General features: G+C 54.5%; 1 protein-coding gene across 4 annotated transcripts in view; it reads left to right on the forward strand.

Moving 5' to 3' along the window:
- Nucleotides 1–17309, forward strand: part of PTK2B (protein tyrosine kinase 2 beta) — a 68606-nt gene that overhangs the window by 14318 nt on the left and 36979 nt on the right. For 2 of the 4 annotated variants that reach the window (XM_083856812.1, XM_083856811.1), the window contains exons 2-7: nt 10165–10424; nt 13563–13741; nt 13847–13934; nt 15640–15719; nt 16654–16716; nt 17046–17100. In XM_083856812.1, the coding sequence (XP_083712938.1) occupies nt 10165–10424; nt 13563–13741; nt 13847–13934; nt 15640–15719; nt 16654–16716; nt 17046–17100 (725 nt within the window). Of the gene's footprint in view, nt 1–1588; nt 1871–2173; nt 2200–10164; nt 10425–13562; nt 13742–13846; nt 13935–15639; nt 15720–16653; nt 16717–17045; nt 17101–17309 lie in introns of those variants that run through there. The other 2 variants (XM_083856813.1, XM_083856814.1) reach the window with 2 other exon arrangements.

Below are 17309 nucleotides of genomic sequence, written 5' to 3' on the forward strand. Positions count from 1 at the left end.
GTGCTGGTTCCGGTGTTGGTATTGAGTGCTGAGTGTTGGGTGCTGGGTCCCAGTTCTGGTCCCGGTTCTGGGTCTCAGTCCCAGTTCTGGTCCCGGTGTCATTTCTGTGTGGTTGGTGCCAGTTCTGAGACCGGCATTTGGGACCCGCTGTCAGTCCCGGTTCTGGGTCCTGGTGCCGGTCCCGGTCACAGTGTCATTGTTGGGTGCCGATTCCGGTCCTCTTACAGGTGTTGGGTGCTGACTGTTGGGTGCTGGTTCTGGGTGTTGGTTCCGGTTCTGGGTGCTGGTGTTGGGTGCTGGGTACTGGTTTTGGTTCTGGGTGCTGGGTACCAGTTCCAGTTCTGCTGTTTGGTGCCGGTTCTGGTTCTGGTGCCGGTTCTGGGTGCTGGGTGCAAGTCCTAGTGCCGGTTCTGCTGTTGGGTGCTGGGTCGTGGTTCCAGTGCCGCTGTTTGGTGCCAGTCCCGGTTCTGGTGCCGGTTCTGGTGCCGGTTCTGGGTGCTGGATGCAAGTCCTAGTGCCGGTTCCTCTGTTGGGTGCTGGGTCCCAGTACCGGTTGCCGGTTCTGGTGCTGCTGTTTGGTGCCGGTTCTGGATGCCGGTGTCAGGTGCTGAGTCCCGGTGCCTGTCCCAGTGTCGGTGCCATTTTTGGGTGCCAGGTGCTGGTGCCGGTTCTGGTGCTGCTGTTGGTCCCGGTGCCGGTGCCACTGTTGGGTCCGGTGTCCCTGTGCCGGTTCCTCTGTTGGGTGTCAGGTCCCGGTGTCAGGTGCTGGGTCGCGGTGCCAGTCCCGGTGCCGGTTCCTCTGTCAGGTGTGTCAGATCCCGGTGTCAGGCTCTGGGTCACGGTTCCAGTCCTGGTGCCGGGTCCTGGTACCGGTTCTTCTGTCAGGTGTCAGGTCCCGGTGTCAGGTGCTGGGTCGCAGTGCCGGTCCTGGTGCCGGTTCCTCTGTCGAATGTGTCAGGTCCTGGTGTCAGGCTTTGGGTCACAGTTCCTGGTGCCGGTTCTGGTCCTGGTGCCGGTTCCTCTATTGGGTGCCGAGTCTCGGTGTCAGGCTCTGGGTGCCGGTACCGGGTCCCGGTTCCCCAGTCGGTTCCTGGGTGCCGGTGCCGGTTCCTCTGTCAGGTGTGTCATGTCCTGGTGTCAGGTGTTGGGTCCCGGTGTCAGGCTCTGGGTCACAGTTCCTGGTGCCGGTTCTGGTCCTGGTGCCGGTTCCTCTATTGGGTGCCGAGTCTCGGTGTCAGGCTCTGGGTGCCGGTACCGGGTCCCGGTTCCCCAGTCGGTTCCTGGGTGCCGGTGCTGGTTCCTCTGTCAGGTGTGTCAGGTCCTGGTGTCAGGCTCTGGGTCACAGTTCCTGGTCCTGGTTCTGGTCCTGGTGCCGGTTCCTCTGTCAGGTGTGTCAGGTCTCGGTGTCAGGCTCTGGGTCACGGTTCCTGGTCCTGGTTCTGGTCCCGGTGCCGGTTCCTCTGTCAGGTGTCAGGTCCCGGTGTCAGGCTCTGGGTGCCGGTACCGGGTCCCGGTTCCCCAGGCGGTTCCTGGGTGCCGGTTCCGGGTCGCTCTGCGCACCCGTGTCAGTCACAGCAGGAAGCGCCGACACCGAGCGCGCCCTGAGCGGGGACAGCGGCGACACCGGCGACACCCCAAGGGGGACACTGGGGACCCTCCAAGGGGGACACCCCCAGGGGACACCGGGGATCCCCCAAGGGGACACCCCAAGGGGGACACCCCAGGGGATACCTGGGACCCCCCAAGGGGACACCCGGGACACCCCAGGGGACACCCCAAGGGGTCAACGGTGACACCGGGGCCACCCCCAGGGGACAGCGGTGACACCAGGGGACAACAAGGGACAACAAGGGACATCCGCCACCCCTCCGTGAGTTCCTCTCCCCTTCCTCATCCCGGAAACCCCCCCTGGGAACCCCCTTTGGGAATTCCCTGGGGAATTCCAACCCCTCTCACCTGGAAAACTCACCCCAAAAAGGGGAAATCGAGGGGGGGACACGGAATGTCCCCAAATTGTCGCCTGAAGTGACCTCAGGAGGGGACAAAGAGGCGACACAACCCGGGGGCAACTTCCTGGTGCGGGGGGTGGCCCCAGGGGAGGGGGGTGGGGGGGGGACATTCCCAGTGTCGCCTCCTGTCGCTTTGTCCCGTCGGTGACACCGGGAATGAGAGGGGAGGTGACAAAAAGGTGACAAAAAGGTGACAAAAGGGGACTAAAAGGGGATTAAAAGGGGATTAAAAGGGGACAAAAGGAAGAAAAAAGGGACGTTGGTGGCTCGGTTTCGTTTCCTCCCCTGGAGTTGTTGCGACATGGGGGAAATTTGGGGACAACAGTGTCCCCAAGGGGTGGCGGGGAGGAGGTGACAGGGACTGGGGGGAGGTGACAAAACGGGTGGCGGTGTCGCCAAAAGGGGGAAAAATTGGGAAAATTGGGGTGGGATTGTCCTTTGTGTGGGGGGTTGAGGGGACACTGATGTCACTTGGTGGTGGTGGCCCCAAAAAAACCCCCTAAAATTGAATATTTTCATCCCAAATTCCCTAAATTTTCTCTCCCATCCCTTTTCTTGGGGCTGCATTTGGGGTCATTCCCACCCACCTGCAGATGCGACCCCAAAAAAACCCCTAAAATTGAATATTTTCACCCCAAATTCCCAAAATTTTCTCTCCCATCCCTTTCCTGGGGCTGGATTTGGGGTCAGTCCCACCCACCTGGAGCTGGTGACCCCAAAAAAACCCTAAATTGAATATTTTCATCCCAAATTCCCTAAAATATTATTCCCATCCCTTTTCCTGGGGCTGGATTTGGGGTCAGTCCCACCCACCTGCAGATGTGACCCTAAAAAAACCCTAAAATTGAATATTTTCATCCCAAATTCCCTAAATTTTCATTCCCATCCCTTTTCCTGGGGCTGGATTTGGGGTCAGTCTCACCCACCTGCAGAAATTACCCAAAAAAACCCTAAAATTGAATATTTTCATCCCAAATTCCCTAAATTTTCACTCCAATTCCTTTTCTTGGGGCTGGATTTGGGATCAGTCCCACCCACCTGGAGCTGGTGACCCCAAAAAACCCTAAAATTGAATATTTTCACCCCAAATTCCCAAAATTTTCTCTCCCATCCCTTTTCCTGGGGCTGGATTTGGGGTCAGTCCCACCCACCTGCAGATGCGACCCCAAAAAACCCCTAAAATTGAATATTTTCATCCCAAATTCCCTAAATTTTCTCTCCCATCCCTTTTCTTGGGGCTGCATTTGGGATCATTCCCACCCACCTGCAGATGCGACCCCAAAAAAACCCCTAAAATTGAATATTTTCACCCCAAATTCCCAAAATTTTCTCTCCCATCCCTTTTCCTGGGGCTGGATTTGGGGTCAGTCCCACCCACCTGCAGAAGTGACCCCAAAAAAACCCTAAATTGAATATTTTCATCCCAAATTCCCTAAAATATTATTCCCATCCCTTTTCCTGGGGCTGGATTTGGGATCAGTCCCACCCACCTGCATCTGGTGACCCCCAAAAAACCCTAAAATTGAATATTTTCATCCCAAATTCCCCAAAAATCTCCCTGTGGTTGTTCCCATCTCTTTTCCTGGGGCTGGATTTGGGATCAGTCCCACCCACCTGGAGCTGGTGACCCCAAAAAACCCTAAAATTGAATATTTTCACCCCAAATTCCCAAAATTTTCTCTCCCATCCTTTTTCTTGGGGCTGGATTTGGGGTCAGCCCCACCCACCTGCAGATGCGACCCCAAAAAACCCCTAAAATTGAATATTTTCATCCCAAATTCCCTAAATTTTCTCTCCCATCCCTTTTCTTGGGGCTGCATTTGGGATCATTCCCACCCACCTGCAGATGTGACCCCCAAAAAAACCCCTAAAATTGAATATTTTCACCCCAAATTCCCAAAATTTTCTCTCCCATCCCTTTCCTGGGGCTGGATTTGGGGTCAGTCCCACCCACCTGCAGATGTGACCCAAAAAAAACCCCTAAAATTGAATATTTTCATCCCAAATTCCCTAAATTTTCTCTCCCATCCCTTTTCTTGGGGCTGGATTTGGGATCAGTCCCACCCACCTGCAGATGCGACCCCAAAATAAACCCCTAAAATTGAATATTTTCACCCCAAATTCCCAAAATTTTCTCTCCCATCCCTTTCCTGGGGCTGGATTTGGGGTCAGTCCCACCCACCTGCAGATGTGACCCCCAAAAAATCCTAAAATTGAATATTTTCATCCCAAATTCCCTAAAACATTATTCCCATCCCTGTTGGGATGATTTGGGATCAGTCCCATCCACCTGCATCTGGTGACCCCCAAAAAAACCCTAAAATTGAATATTTTCACCCCAAATTCCCTAAAAATTTCATTCCCATCCCTTTTCCTGGGGCTGCATTTGGGATCATTCCCACCCACCTGCAGAAATGACCCCAAAAAAACCCCTAAAATTGAATATTTTCATCCCAAATTCCCCAAATTTTCACTCCCATCCCTTTTCTTGGGGCTGGATTTGGGATCAGTCCCACAGGGACCCCAAAACCACCCAGATTTTTTTTAGGATTTGGGTTTATTTTTGGGGATTGGGTTTTTTTGGGGGTTGGTTTTTTTTGGGGGTTGGGGGAAGGGACAGGAAGGGACACTGAGGTGTCACCTGGGGAGGGGACAGTGTCACACAGAGGAGGATGTGGCTTCCTCCCCACCCCGGGCTGGGGGAAAGAGCAAAAACCCCAAAAGAAAAAACCCCAAAGTGAAACTAAAAAAAAAATATAAAATTTAACCCCAGAAAAACTTGAAAAGATCCCAAAATGAGTTTGGGGGTGAGAAGTGAGACCTTAAATCTCGTCCTGGCAAATCCCAAAAATACCAGGGGGAGATCCAGGATTTTTTTTTTTTTTTTTTTTTGGGGGGGGTGTTCCAGGGGATTCTCTGGGAATTCCAGTCCCGAGCTTGTCTTTCCCACTGGGAATTCCATTCCCCCTTGATCCCAAATCCCAAATCCCAGCTCTCCTTTCCCTCTGGAAAAGGCTCCCAGGATTCCCTGGATCCTTCCCTGATCCAGCTGGACATTCCCAGCTCTCCCAGCCTGGGATTGGATCCAGCCCCATCCCGACTCCTCCTCTCCGGGAAGGAATTTTGGGAATTCCCTGGGAATTGGGGACTCCAGGAAGGGTTTTCCATCCCAGAATTCCATAAAAACCCCTGGGGATGGATCCTGAGTGTCCTCGATCCCAGAATTCCATTGATGGGATCCATGGGGACCTTCAATCCCATTCCCACCCCACAATCCCAGGGTGATCCAAATCCACCCTTGGGCACTCCCAGAGAATTGTCTGGGAATTCCAGCCCAATCTCCCCTTTCCGAGTGGGAATTCCATTCCCTGCCTCCTGTTTATCCCAAATTTCCCAGTTCTCTTGGATCCCCTCTGGAATTCCTGGAGAATTCCCTGGATCCTTCCCTTGATCCAGGTGAACATTCCCGGCTCTCCCAGCCCTTTATCCCAAATAATTTCCCTGGAGTTCTCTTGGATCCCCCTCTGGAATTCCCTGGATCCTTCCCCTGATCCAGGTGAACATTCCCGGCTCTCCCAGCCCTTTATCCCAAATAATTTCCCTGGAGTTCTCTTGGATCTCCTCTGGAATTCCTCCCACTGATCCTGGTGAACATTCCCGGCTCTCCCAGCCCTTTATCCCAAATAATTTCCCTGGAGTTCTCTTGGATCTCCTCTGGAATTCCTCCCACTGATCCAGGTGAACATTCCTGGCTGTCCCAACCCTTTATCCCAAATAATTTCCCATTTCTCTGGAATTCCCTGGATCCTTCCCCCAATCCAGGTGAACATTCCCATCTCTCCCAGCCCTTTATCCCAAATAATTTCCCGGGAGTTCTCTTGGATCCCCCTCTGGAATTCCTGGAGCATTCCCTGGATCCTTCCCCAATCCAGGTGAACATTCCCAACTCTCCCAGCCCTTTATCCCAAATAATTTCCCAGTTCTCTTGGATCCCCCTCTGGAATTCCCTGGATCCTCTTCCCCTGATCCAGGAGAACATTCCCACCCCCAGGAATTCTCTCCAGCTCCCCGGGGACGGTTTAATCTTTAACTCGAGCTCCTCCCTGGGCCGGGATCCGGATGAGGAATTCCCACATTCCAGAGGCTCAGGGCAAAAAGCTGTTTCCGGGGCCCGGAAAATCCAAAATATTCGGGAAAAAAACAGGATTTGGGATCATTTTGGATCATCCAGGGGGTTTTTTTTGGGGGGGGGAAGGGAGGGTGGGAGATGTTTCTGTTTTGGTTGTAGGGATTTATTTTTTTAGGGAGGTTTGGGGTTTGGTGTGGTTTTTTTTATATTATTATTATTATTTTTATTATTATTATTATTTTTCTGCTGTAAAAATGAAGGAGAAAATTGAGTTAAATCAAGGCGGGGGTGGGGGAGGTGGCCCTGGAGGTGACAAGGACATGGAGGTTTTGGTTTGGAGGTGACAAGGACACAGAGGTGTCGCTGTGAAGGTGACAAAGACACAGAGGTGTCACCATGGAGGTGACAGGGACATGGAATTGTCACTGTGAGAGTGACAGGGATGTGGAGGTGTCACCGTGGAGGTGACAGGGATGTGAGGTGTCACTAAAGAGGTGACAGGGACATGGAGGTCTTGGTTTGGAGGTGACAGGAACATGGAGGTGTCACTGCGGAGGTGACAGAGGTGTCACTGCGGAGATGACAGGGACATGGAGGTGTCACTGTGGAGGTGACAATGACATGGAGGTGTCCCCTAAAGAGGTGACAAGGACACAGGTTTGGCCTTGGAGGTGACAGGGATGTGGAGGTGTCACTGTGAAGGTGACAGGGACATGGAGGTGTCACCATGGAGGTGACAGGGACATGGAAGTGTCACTGTGGAGGTGACCATGACATGGAGGTGTCACTGTGGAGGTGACAGGGACATGGAGGTGTCCCCTAAAGAGGTGACAAGGACACAGGTTTGGCCTTGGAGGTGACAAGGACACAGAGATGTTGTTCTGAAGGTGGCAGTGACACAGGTGTCACAGTGGAGGTGACAGGGACATGGAGGTGTCCCTAAAAAGGTGACAAGGACATGAAAGTGTCACTCTGGAGGTGACAGGGACACAGAGGTGTCCCTAAAGAGGTGACAGGCACGTGGAGATGTCACTGTGGATGTGACAAGGATATGGAAGTGTCACTGTGGAGGTGACAGGGACATGGAGGTGTCCCTAAAGATGTGACAGTGACACAGGTTTGGCCTTGGAGGTGACAGGGATGTGGAGCTGTCACTGTGGAGGTGACAGGGATGTGAGGTGTCACTGTGAAGGTGACAAGGACACAGAGGTGTCACTGTGGAGGTGACAGGGACATGAAAGTGTCACTGTGCAGGTGACAGGGACACAGAGGTGTCACTGTGGAGGTGACAATGACATGGAGGTGTCCCCTAAAGAGGTGACAAGGACACAGGTTTGGCCTTGGAGGTGACAAGGACATGGAGGTGTCACTAAAGAGGTGACAGGGAGATGGAGGTCTTGGTTTGGAGGTGACAGGAACATGGAGGTGTCACTGTGGAGGTGACAGAGGTGTCACTGTGAAGGTGACAGGGACATGGAGGTGTCACCATGGAGGTGACAGGGACGTGGAGGTGTCACTGTGGATGTGACAAGGATATGGAAGTGTCACTGTGGAGGTGACAGGGACATGGAGGTGTCACCATGGAGGTGACAGGGACGTGGAGGTGTCACTGTGGATGTGACAAGGATATGGAAGTGTCACTGTGGAGGTGACAGGGACATGGAGGTGTCCCTAAAGATGTGACAGTGACACAGGTTTGGCCTTGGAGGTGACACGGATGTGGAGCTGTCACTGTGGAGGTGACAGGGATGTGAGGTGTCACTGTGAAGGTGACAAGGACACAGAGGTGTCACTGTGGAGGTGACAGGGACATGAAAGTGTCACTGTGCAGGTGACAGGGACACAGAGGTGTCACTGTGGAGGTGACAATGACATGGAGGTGTCCCCTAAAGAGGTGACAAGGACACAGGTTTGGCCTTGGAGGTGACAGGGATGTGGAGGTGTCACTGTGGAGGTGACAGGGATGTGGAGGTGTCACTGTGAAGGTGACAGGGACATGGAGGTGTCACCATGGAGGTGACCATGACATGGAGGTGTCACTGTGGAGGTGACAGGGACGTGGAGGTGTCACTGTGGAGGTGACAGGGATGTGGAGGTGTCACCATGGAGGTGACAGGGACATGGAAGTGTCACTGTGGAGGTGACCATGACATGGAGGTGTCACTGTGGAGGTGACAGGGACATGGAGGTGTCCCCTAAAGAGGTGACAAGGACACAGGTTTGGCCTTGGAGGTGACAAGGACACAGAGATGTTGTTCTGAAGGTGGCAGTGACACAGGTGTCACAGTGGAGGTGACAGGGACATGGAGGTGTCCCTAAAAAGGTGACAAGGACATGAAAGTGTCACTCTGGAGGTGACAGGGACACAGAGGTGTCCCTAAAGAGGTGACAGGCACGTGGAGATGTCACTGTGGATGTGACAAGGATATGGAAGTGTCACTGTGGAGGTGACAGGGACATGGAGGTGTCCCTAAAGATGTGACAGTGACACAGGTTTGGCCTTGGAGGTGACAGGGATGTGGAGCTGTCACTGTGGAGGTGACAGGGATGTGAGGTGTCACTGTGAAGGTGACAAGGACACAGAGGTGTCACTGTGGAGGTGACAGGGACATGGAGGTGTCCCTAAAGAGGTGACAGTGACACAGGTTTGGCCTTGGAGGTGACAGGGATGTGGAGGTGTCACTGTGGAGGTGACAGGGACACAGAGGTGTCACTGTGGAGGTGACAGGGACACAGAGATGGCTCTGGAGGTGACAGGGACATGGAGGTGTCCCTAAAGTGGTGACAGGGACACAGGTTTGGCCTTGGAGGTGACAGGGACATGGGGATGTTGTTCTGAAGGTGGCAGTGACACAGGTGTCACTGTGGAGGTGACAGGGACATGGAGGTGTCACTGTGGAGGTGACAGCAACATGGAGGTCTCCCTAAAGATGTGACAAGGACACGGAGCTGTCAGTGTGGAGGTGACCATGACATGGAGGTGTCACTGTGGAGGTGACAAGGACACAGAGGTGTCACTGTGGAGGTGACAGGGACATGGAGATGTCACTGTGGAGGTGACAGGGACATGGAGGTCTTGGTTTGGAGGTGACAGGGACACAGAGGTGTCACCATGGATGTGACAGGGACATGGAGGTGTCACTGTGGAGGTGACAGGGACATGGAGGTGTCACTCTGGGGGTGACAGGGACATGGAGGTGTCACTATTGCAGTGACAGGGACATGGAAGTGTCACAATGGAGGTGACAGGGACATGGAGGTGTCCCCTAAAGAGGTGACAAGGACACAGGTTCGGCCTTGGAGGTGACAGGGATGTGGAGGTGTCACTGTGGAGGTGACAGGGATGTGGAGGTGTCCCTAAAGAGGTGACAAGGACATGGAGGTGTCCCTAAAGAGGTGACAAGGACACAGGTTTGGCCTTGGAGGTGACAAGGATACACAGAGGTGTCCCTGTGGAGGTGACAGGGACATGGATGTGTCACTCTGGAGGTGACAGGGACACAGACATTTCTCTGGAGGTGCTGGTGACGTGGCTGTTGCTGTGGAGGTGACAAGGACACGGAGATGGCTCTGGAACAGGGACAGAGATGTCACTGTGGAGGTGACAAGGACACGGAGGTGTTGCTCTGGAGGTGACAGGGACAGGGGCATTGCCCTGGGCATGGTGGGGACATCCTTTGTCACGTTTCTTTTCCCTCCTTTTCCCTCCTTTTCCCTCCTTTTCCCTCCTTTTCCCTCCTTTTCCCCCCTTTTACCCATTTTCTGTTTCCCCTTTTTCTCTTTTCCTTTTTCCTTTTTTTCCCTTTTCCCCTTTTTCTGTTTCCCACTTTTCCCCTTTCCCCCTTCCCCCCTTTTCCCCTCTTCCCTTTCCTTCTTTCCCTTTTCCCTCCCTTTTCCCTCCCTTTTCCCTCCCTTTTCCCTCCCTTTTCCCTCCCTTTTCCCTCCCTTTTCCCTCCCTTTTCCCTCCCTTTTTCCCCCTTTTCCCTTCCCACCCTTATCCCATCCTCATTCCCGTTATCCCGTCAGGGAAGGGATGCTCGTCCCCTAACGCCGTCCTGAGGATGACCACGATTCCCGACGCCCTGGGCCGGCCCCGGAGCAGCTCCTCCCGCAGCCTTCCCGGGATCCTGGAGGCCATGGGGACCCCGGACACGGATCATCGGGATAATCGGGATAATCGGGACCAGGAGGAGACGCGGATCCTCAAGGTTTGCTTCTACAGCAACAGCTTCAACCTGGGCAAGAACTTCAAACTGGTCAAGTGCTCCGTGGCCACCGAGATCCGGGTACGAACCGGGGGAAAGGGCGGGATCGGGAATGCCGGGAGTGGTTTGGGTGAGGTGGGAATGCCAGGAATGGTTTGGGCAAGGTGGGAATGCTGGGAATGGTTTGGTCAAATTGGGGATTGGGAATGCCGGGAATGGTTTGGACAAGTTGGGGATTGGGAATGCTGGGAATGGTTTGGCCAAATTGGGGACTGGGAATGCCGGGAATGGTTTGGTCAAATTGAGGATTGGGAATGCCGGGAATGGTTTGGACAAGTTGGGGATTGGGAATGCTGGGAATGGTTTGGCCAAGTTGAGGATTGGGAATGGTTTGGGCAAGTTGGGGAAAGGGATGGGATTGGGAATGTTGGAATGGTTTGGCCAAGTTGGGGATTTGGAATACTGGGAATGGTTTGGCCAAACTGAGGATTGGGAATACTGGGAATGTTTGGCCCAGCTGGGGATTGGGAATGCTGGAAATGGTTCAGCCAACTTGGGGATTGGGAATGCCGAGAATGGTTTGGACAAGTTGGGGATTGGGATGGAATTGGGAATAACAAAATTGGTTTGGTCAAATTGGGGATTGGGAATGCCGGGACTGGTTTGGTCAAGTTGGGGATTGGGAATGCCGGGAATGGTTTGGCCAAGATGGGAATGCCAGGAATGGTTTGGTCAAATTGGGGATCAGGATGGGATTGGGAATATTGGAATGGTTTGACCCAATTGAGGATTGGGAATATTGGGAATGGTTTGGCCAAATTGGAGATTGGGAACGCCGAGAATGGTTTGGCCCAGTTGGGGATTGGGAATGCCGGGAATGGTTTGTCCAAGTTGGGAATTGGGAATGCTGGGAATGGTTTGGTCAAAATGGGGATTGGGAATACCGGGAGTGGTTTGACCAAGTTGAGGATTGGGATGGGATTGGGAATATTGGAATGGTTCAACCAGTTTGGGGATTGGGAATACCGGGAATGGTTTGGCCAAAATGGGGATTGGGAATACCGGGAATAGTTTGGCCAAATTGAGGATCAGGAATATCAGAAATGATTTGGCCATTCTGGAGATATCCTTTCCCTTTTCCCAAGTCGTTATTCCCAGTCCATTCCCTTTTCCCAGGAGGTGATCCCTGGGTGCATTCCCTTTTCCCAGGAGGTGATTCCTGGTGAATTCCCTTTTCCCAGGAGATGATCCCTAATCCCTTCCCTTTTCCCGGAATGTGATTCCTGATCCCTTCTCTTTTCCTGAATCCTTATTCTTGGGTTCATTCCCTGTTCCTGGGAGATGATTCCCAGTGAATTCCCTTTTCCCATGAGGTGATTCCCATGTCCACCCCCTTTTCCCAGGAGGTGATTCCCCGTCTATTCCCTTTTCCCAGGAGCTGATCCCTGGGTCCATTCCCTGTTCCCAGGAGATTATTCCCAGTGAATTCCTTTTCCCCAGGAGGTTATTCCCAGTCCATCCCCTTTTCCAGGGTCCTTATTTCCTGGATCCATTCCCTTTTCCCATGAGTTGATCCCTTGTCCATCCCCTTTTCCCATGAGATGATCTCTTTTCCAGGGTCATTATTCCTGGGTCCATCCCATTTTCCCAGGATGTGATTCCTGATCCCTTCTCTTTTCCTGAATTGTTATTCTCGAGTCCATTCCCTTTTCCCAGGATGTGATCCCACGTCCATCCCTTTTCCCATTAGATGATTCCCTGATCCCTTCTCTTTTCCCAGGATGTGATTCCCAGTCCATCCCATTTTCCCAGGAGATGATCCCTGACCCCTTCTCTTTTCCTGAGTCGTTATTCCTGGTCCATTCCCTTTCCTGCTATGTGATTCCTGGTGAATTCCCTTTTCCCAGGAGGTTGATCCCATGTCCTTTCCCTTTTCCCACAAAGTGATCCCTGGGTCCATCTCCTTTTCCCAGGAGGTGATTCCTGGTCTATTCCCTTTTCCCAGGAGGTGATTCCTGGTCTATTCCCTTTTCCCAGGAGATGATCCCTGGGTCCATCCCCTTTACCCGAGAGATGATTCCTGGTGAATTCCCTTTTCCCATGAGGTTGATCCCTGTGTCCATCCCCTTTTCCCATTAGATGATTCCCTGATCCCTTCTCTTTTCCCAGGAGGTGATTCCCGGTCCATCCCCTTTTCCCAGGATGTGATCCCTTTCCTTTTCCCGAGTCATTATTCCTGGGTCCATCCACTTTTCCCAGGATGTGATCCCTGGGTCCATTCCCTTTTCCCAGGAGGTGATTCCTGGTGAATTCCCTTTTTCCCATGAGGTTGATCCCCGATCCCTTCCCTTTTCCCAGGAGGTTATTTCCAGTCTATTCCCTTTTCCCAGGAGATGATCCCATTTCCTATGAGGTGATTCCCATGTCCATCCCCTTTTTTCCAGGAGATGATTTCCAGTCCATCCCCTTTTCCTATGAGGTTGATCCCTGTGTCCATCCCCTTTTCCCAGGAGGTGATCCGGTCCATTCCTTTTTTCCGGGATGTGATTCCTGATCCCTTCCCTTTTCCTGAGTCATTATTCTTGGATCCATCCCCTTTTCCCAGGAGGTGATCCCTGATCCTTTCCCTTTTCCCAAGTCGTTATTCCCAGTCCATTCCCTTTTCCCAGGATGTGATCCCGGTGCTTTCTCTTTTCCTGGGATGTGATCCCTGGTGAATTCCCTTTTACCAGGATGTGATTCCTGATCCCTTCTCTTTTCCTGAGTTGTTATTCTCAGGTCCATTCCCTTTTCCCATGAGGTGACCCCATGTCCATTCCCTCTTCCCAGGAGGTGATTCCTGGTGAATTCCCTTTTCCCATGAGGATGATCCCATATCCATTCCCTTTTCCCAGGATCTGATTCCTGATCCCTTCCCTTTTCCCAGGAGGTTATTTCCAGTCTATTCCCTTTTCCCAGGAGATGATCCCATGTCCCCTTCCCTTTTCCTGGGATGTGATTCCTGGTGAAGTCCCTTTTCCCGGGATGTGATTCCTGGTGAAGTCCCTTTTCCCATGAGGATGATCCCATGTCCCTTCCCTTTTCCTGGGATGTGATTCCTGGTGAAGTCCCTTTTCCCGGGATGTGATTCCTGGTGAATTCCCTTTTCCCATGAGGATGATCCCATGTCCCCTTCCCTTTTCCTGAGATGTAATTCCTGGTGAATTCCCTTTTCCGCAGGAGGTGATCCGGTCCATCCTGCAGAGCGGCCGGATCGGGCCGGACATCGGCCTTCCCGAGTGCTACGGGCTGCGCCTCAAGCACGTCAAATCCGAGGAGATCCACTGGCTGCACCCCGACCTCACCGTGGGCGAGGTCCAGGAGAAATACGAGTGCCTGCACCTGGAGGCCGAGTGGAGGTGCTGGCCCTGTCCCCTCTCTCCCTGTCCCCAAAATTCCCGGGAAAAAGGGGGATTTTGGTGTCCTCACGGGGTTTTTTTTTTTTTTTTTGGTCACCTTTCCAGGTACGACCTGCAGATCCGGTACCTGCCCGAGGATTTTGTGGAGCGTTTCAAGGAGGACAGGACGACGTTGCTTTATTTCTATCAGCAGGTTGGGGTCCTGTCCTGCTTCTCCAGGATTCCTGGAATTCCTGGGATTACTGGGATTCCCAGAATTCCTGGGATTACCGGGATTCCCGGAATTACCAGGATTTCTGGAATTCCTGGAGTTACTGGGATTTCTGGGATTCCTGAGGTTTTGTTGCCCCTGGGGGTGGTGGTGGCTCTGTGCTGATGTTGGGGGAGTGGTGGGGACAGCCAGGGACATCCCCCATCATTGTCCCCTGTCACTGTCCCTTGTCACCATCACTGTTGCCATCACTGTCACCATCCCCCATCATTGTCCCCTGTCACCATCCCTTGTCACCATCACTGTCGCCATTGCTGTCACCGTCCCCTTTCAACATCTCCTGCCACCATATCCCTGTCACCAACCCCCATCACTGTCCCCTGTCACCATCCCCTGTCACCATCCCGTCACCATTCCCTATCATTGTCCCCTGTCACCATCTGTCACCAGCTCCCATCATTGTTCCCTGTCACCAATCCCTGTCATCAGCCCCTGTCACCATTCCCCATCATTGTCCCCTGTCACCATCTCCTGTCACCATCCCTGTCATCGACACTGTCACCATCCCTTGTCACTGACCCTGTCAGTGACCCTGTCACCAGCCCCCATCATTGTCCCCTGGCAGCATCCCCTGTCACCAATCCCTGTCACTGTCCCTGTCACCATCCCTGGCATTGTCCCCTGGGTATCCCCTGAGTGTCCCAGTGTCCCTGCTGTCCCCTGGGTGTCCCCTGGGTGTCCCCACTGTCCCCTGGGTGTCCCCTGGGTGTCCTCTGGGTGTCCCCACTGTCCCCTGGGTGTCCCCTGAGTGTCCCCTGGGTGTCCCCTGGGTGTCCCCAGTGTCCCCTGGGTGTCCCCTGGGTGTCCCCACTGTCCCCTGGGCGTCCCCACTGTCCCCACTGTCCCCTGGGTGTCCCCAGTGTCCCCTGGGTGTCCCCTGGGTGTCCCCTGGGTGTCCCCTGGGTGTCCCCACTGTCCCCTGGGTGTCCCCTGGGTGTCCTCTGGGTGTCCCCACTGTCCCCTGGGTGTCCCCAGTGTCCCCTGGGTGTCCCCTGGGTGTCCCCACTGTCCCCTGGGTGTCCCCTGGGTGTCCCCACTGTCCCCTGGGCGTCCCCACTGTCCCCTGGGTGTCCCCAGTGTCCCCTGGGTGTCCCCTGGGTGTCCCCACTGTCCCCAGTGTCCCCTGGGTGTCCCCTGGGCGTCCCCACTGTCCCCTGGGTGTCCCCACTGTCCCCTGGGTGTCCCCTGGGTGTCCCCTGGGTGTCCCCTGGGTGTCCCCACTGTCCCCACTGTCCCCTGGGTGTTCCCTGGGTGTCCCCACTGTCCCCTGGGTGTCCCCAGTGTCCCCTGGGTGTCCCCTGGGTGTCCCCAGTGTCCCCAGTGTCCCCTGGGTGTCCCCTGGGTGTCCCCACTGTCCCCTGGGTGTCCCCTGGGTGTCCCCACTGTCCCCTGGGTGTCCCCAGTGTCCCCTGGGTGTCCCCTGGGTGTCCCCAGTGTCCCCAGTGTCCCCTGGGTGTCCCCTGGGTGTCCCCACTGTCCCCTGGGTGTCCCCTGGGTGTCCCCTGGGTGTCCCCTGGGTGTCCCAGTGTCCCTGGTGTCCCCTGGCTGTCCCCTGGGTGTCCCCACTGTCCCCTGGGTGTCCCCTGGGTGTCCCCAATGTCCCCATGGTGACACGGTGTCCCCGCAGCTCCGCAGTGAGTACATGCAGAACTATGCCAGCAAGGTCAGTGAGGGCATGGCCCTGCAGCTGGGCTGCCTCGAGCTCAGGTACGGCCTGGTGGCATTTGTGTCACCTGTGTGTCACCTGTGTGTCACCTGTGTGTCACCTGTGTCACCTTGTCCCCTGTGTCCTCTGTGTCCCTGTGTCACCTTGTCCCCTGTGTCCCTGTGAGCCCTGCAGCTCAGCTGCCTCGAGCTCAGGTATGGCCTGGTGGCACCTGTGTCCCCTGTGTCACCTTGTCCCCTGTGTCACCTTGTCCCTGTGTCCCTGTGTTTCTGTGTCCCCTGTGTCCTTCTGTCCCTCTGTCCCTGTGTCCTTTTGTCTCTGTGTCCCCCTGTCCCAGTGTCCCCATGTGTCCCTCTGTCCTTGTGTCTCTCTATCCCCTTGTCCCTGTGTCCCCTTGTCCCCATGTGTCCCTGTGTCCCCTTGTCCCTGTGTCCCTGCGTCCCTTTGTCCCCATGTGTCCCCTTGTCCCCTGTGTCCCTCTGTCCTTGTGTCTTTTTGTCTCTGTGTCCCCTGTGTCCTCTTGTCCCCCTGTCCCAGTGTCCTCATGTGTCCCACTGTCCCTGTGTCCCCTTGTCCTCATGTGTCCCCATGTCCCCTGTGTCCCTCTGTCCCTGTGTCTCTCCTGTTCCTTCTGCTGCTATGGAAGGGCTGGTGAGCAGGAATGGGATTGGGAATGGGAACGGGAAAATGGGATTGGGATGGGAATGGGAATGGAGAGATTGGGATTGGGATGGGATTGGGATTGGGAATGGGAAAATGGGGATTAGGATGGGAATGGAAATGGGAATGGGGATGAAGGACATGGGGAACGTGGAGAGTGTGGGGGACATGGGGACATATGGGGGCTGTGGGGACATGGAGGGACAGGGAGGGACATGGGGGCTGTGGGGACATGGAGGACATGGGGGACATGGAGGGATGTGGGTGACATGGGTTATGTGGGTGACACGGCCGGTGTCCCCTCTTGTCCCTCAGGAGGTTCTACAAGGACATGCCCCACAACGCGCTGGACAAGAAATCCAACTTCGAGTTCCTGGAGTGAGTCCGGAGCCTGTCCCAGCCCTCCCCAGGGCCTTCCTCATCCTCCTCATCCTCCTCATCCTCCTCATCTTCATCACCCTCATCATCCTCCTGTGGCTCCTCATCCTCCTCATCCTCCTCATCTTCATCATTCTCCTCATCCTCCCACATCTCCTCGTCCTCCTGCAGCTCCTCCTCCTCCTCACACTCTCTCATCTCTTCCTCCTCCTCCTCCTCGGAGAGGGAGATGGAAATTCCCGCTGACATTCCCGGGATTCTCCCTGGGATGGGAAATTCCCACTGACATTCCCAGGATTCTGACATTCCCGGGATTCTCCGCTCCGCAGGAAGGAGGTGGGGCTGGACCTGTTCTTCCCCAGCCAGATGATGGAGAACCTGAAGGTGAGGGACACCTGGGTGTGACATGGGTGTGACACCCCTGTCTGGGTGTCCATGTGTGTCCATGTGTCCATGTCCGTGTGTCCCTGTGTCCTTGTGTGTCAGTGTCCATGTGTGTCCATGTGTGTCCGTGTGTGTCCATGTGTGTCCGTGTGTGTCCATGTGTCGATGTCCCTGTGTCCATGTGTCCACACCCCTGTGTCCTTGTGTGT

Source organism: Zosterops lateralis (genome assembly GCF_965231275.1).
Source record: "Zosterops lateralis genome assembly, chromosome: 3".
Lineage (NCBI taxonomy): Eukaryota > Metazoa > Chordata > Aves > Passeriformes > Zosteropidae > Zosterops > Zosterops lateralis.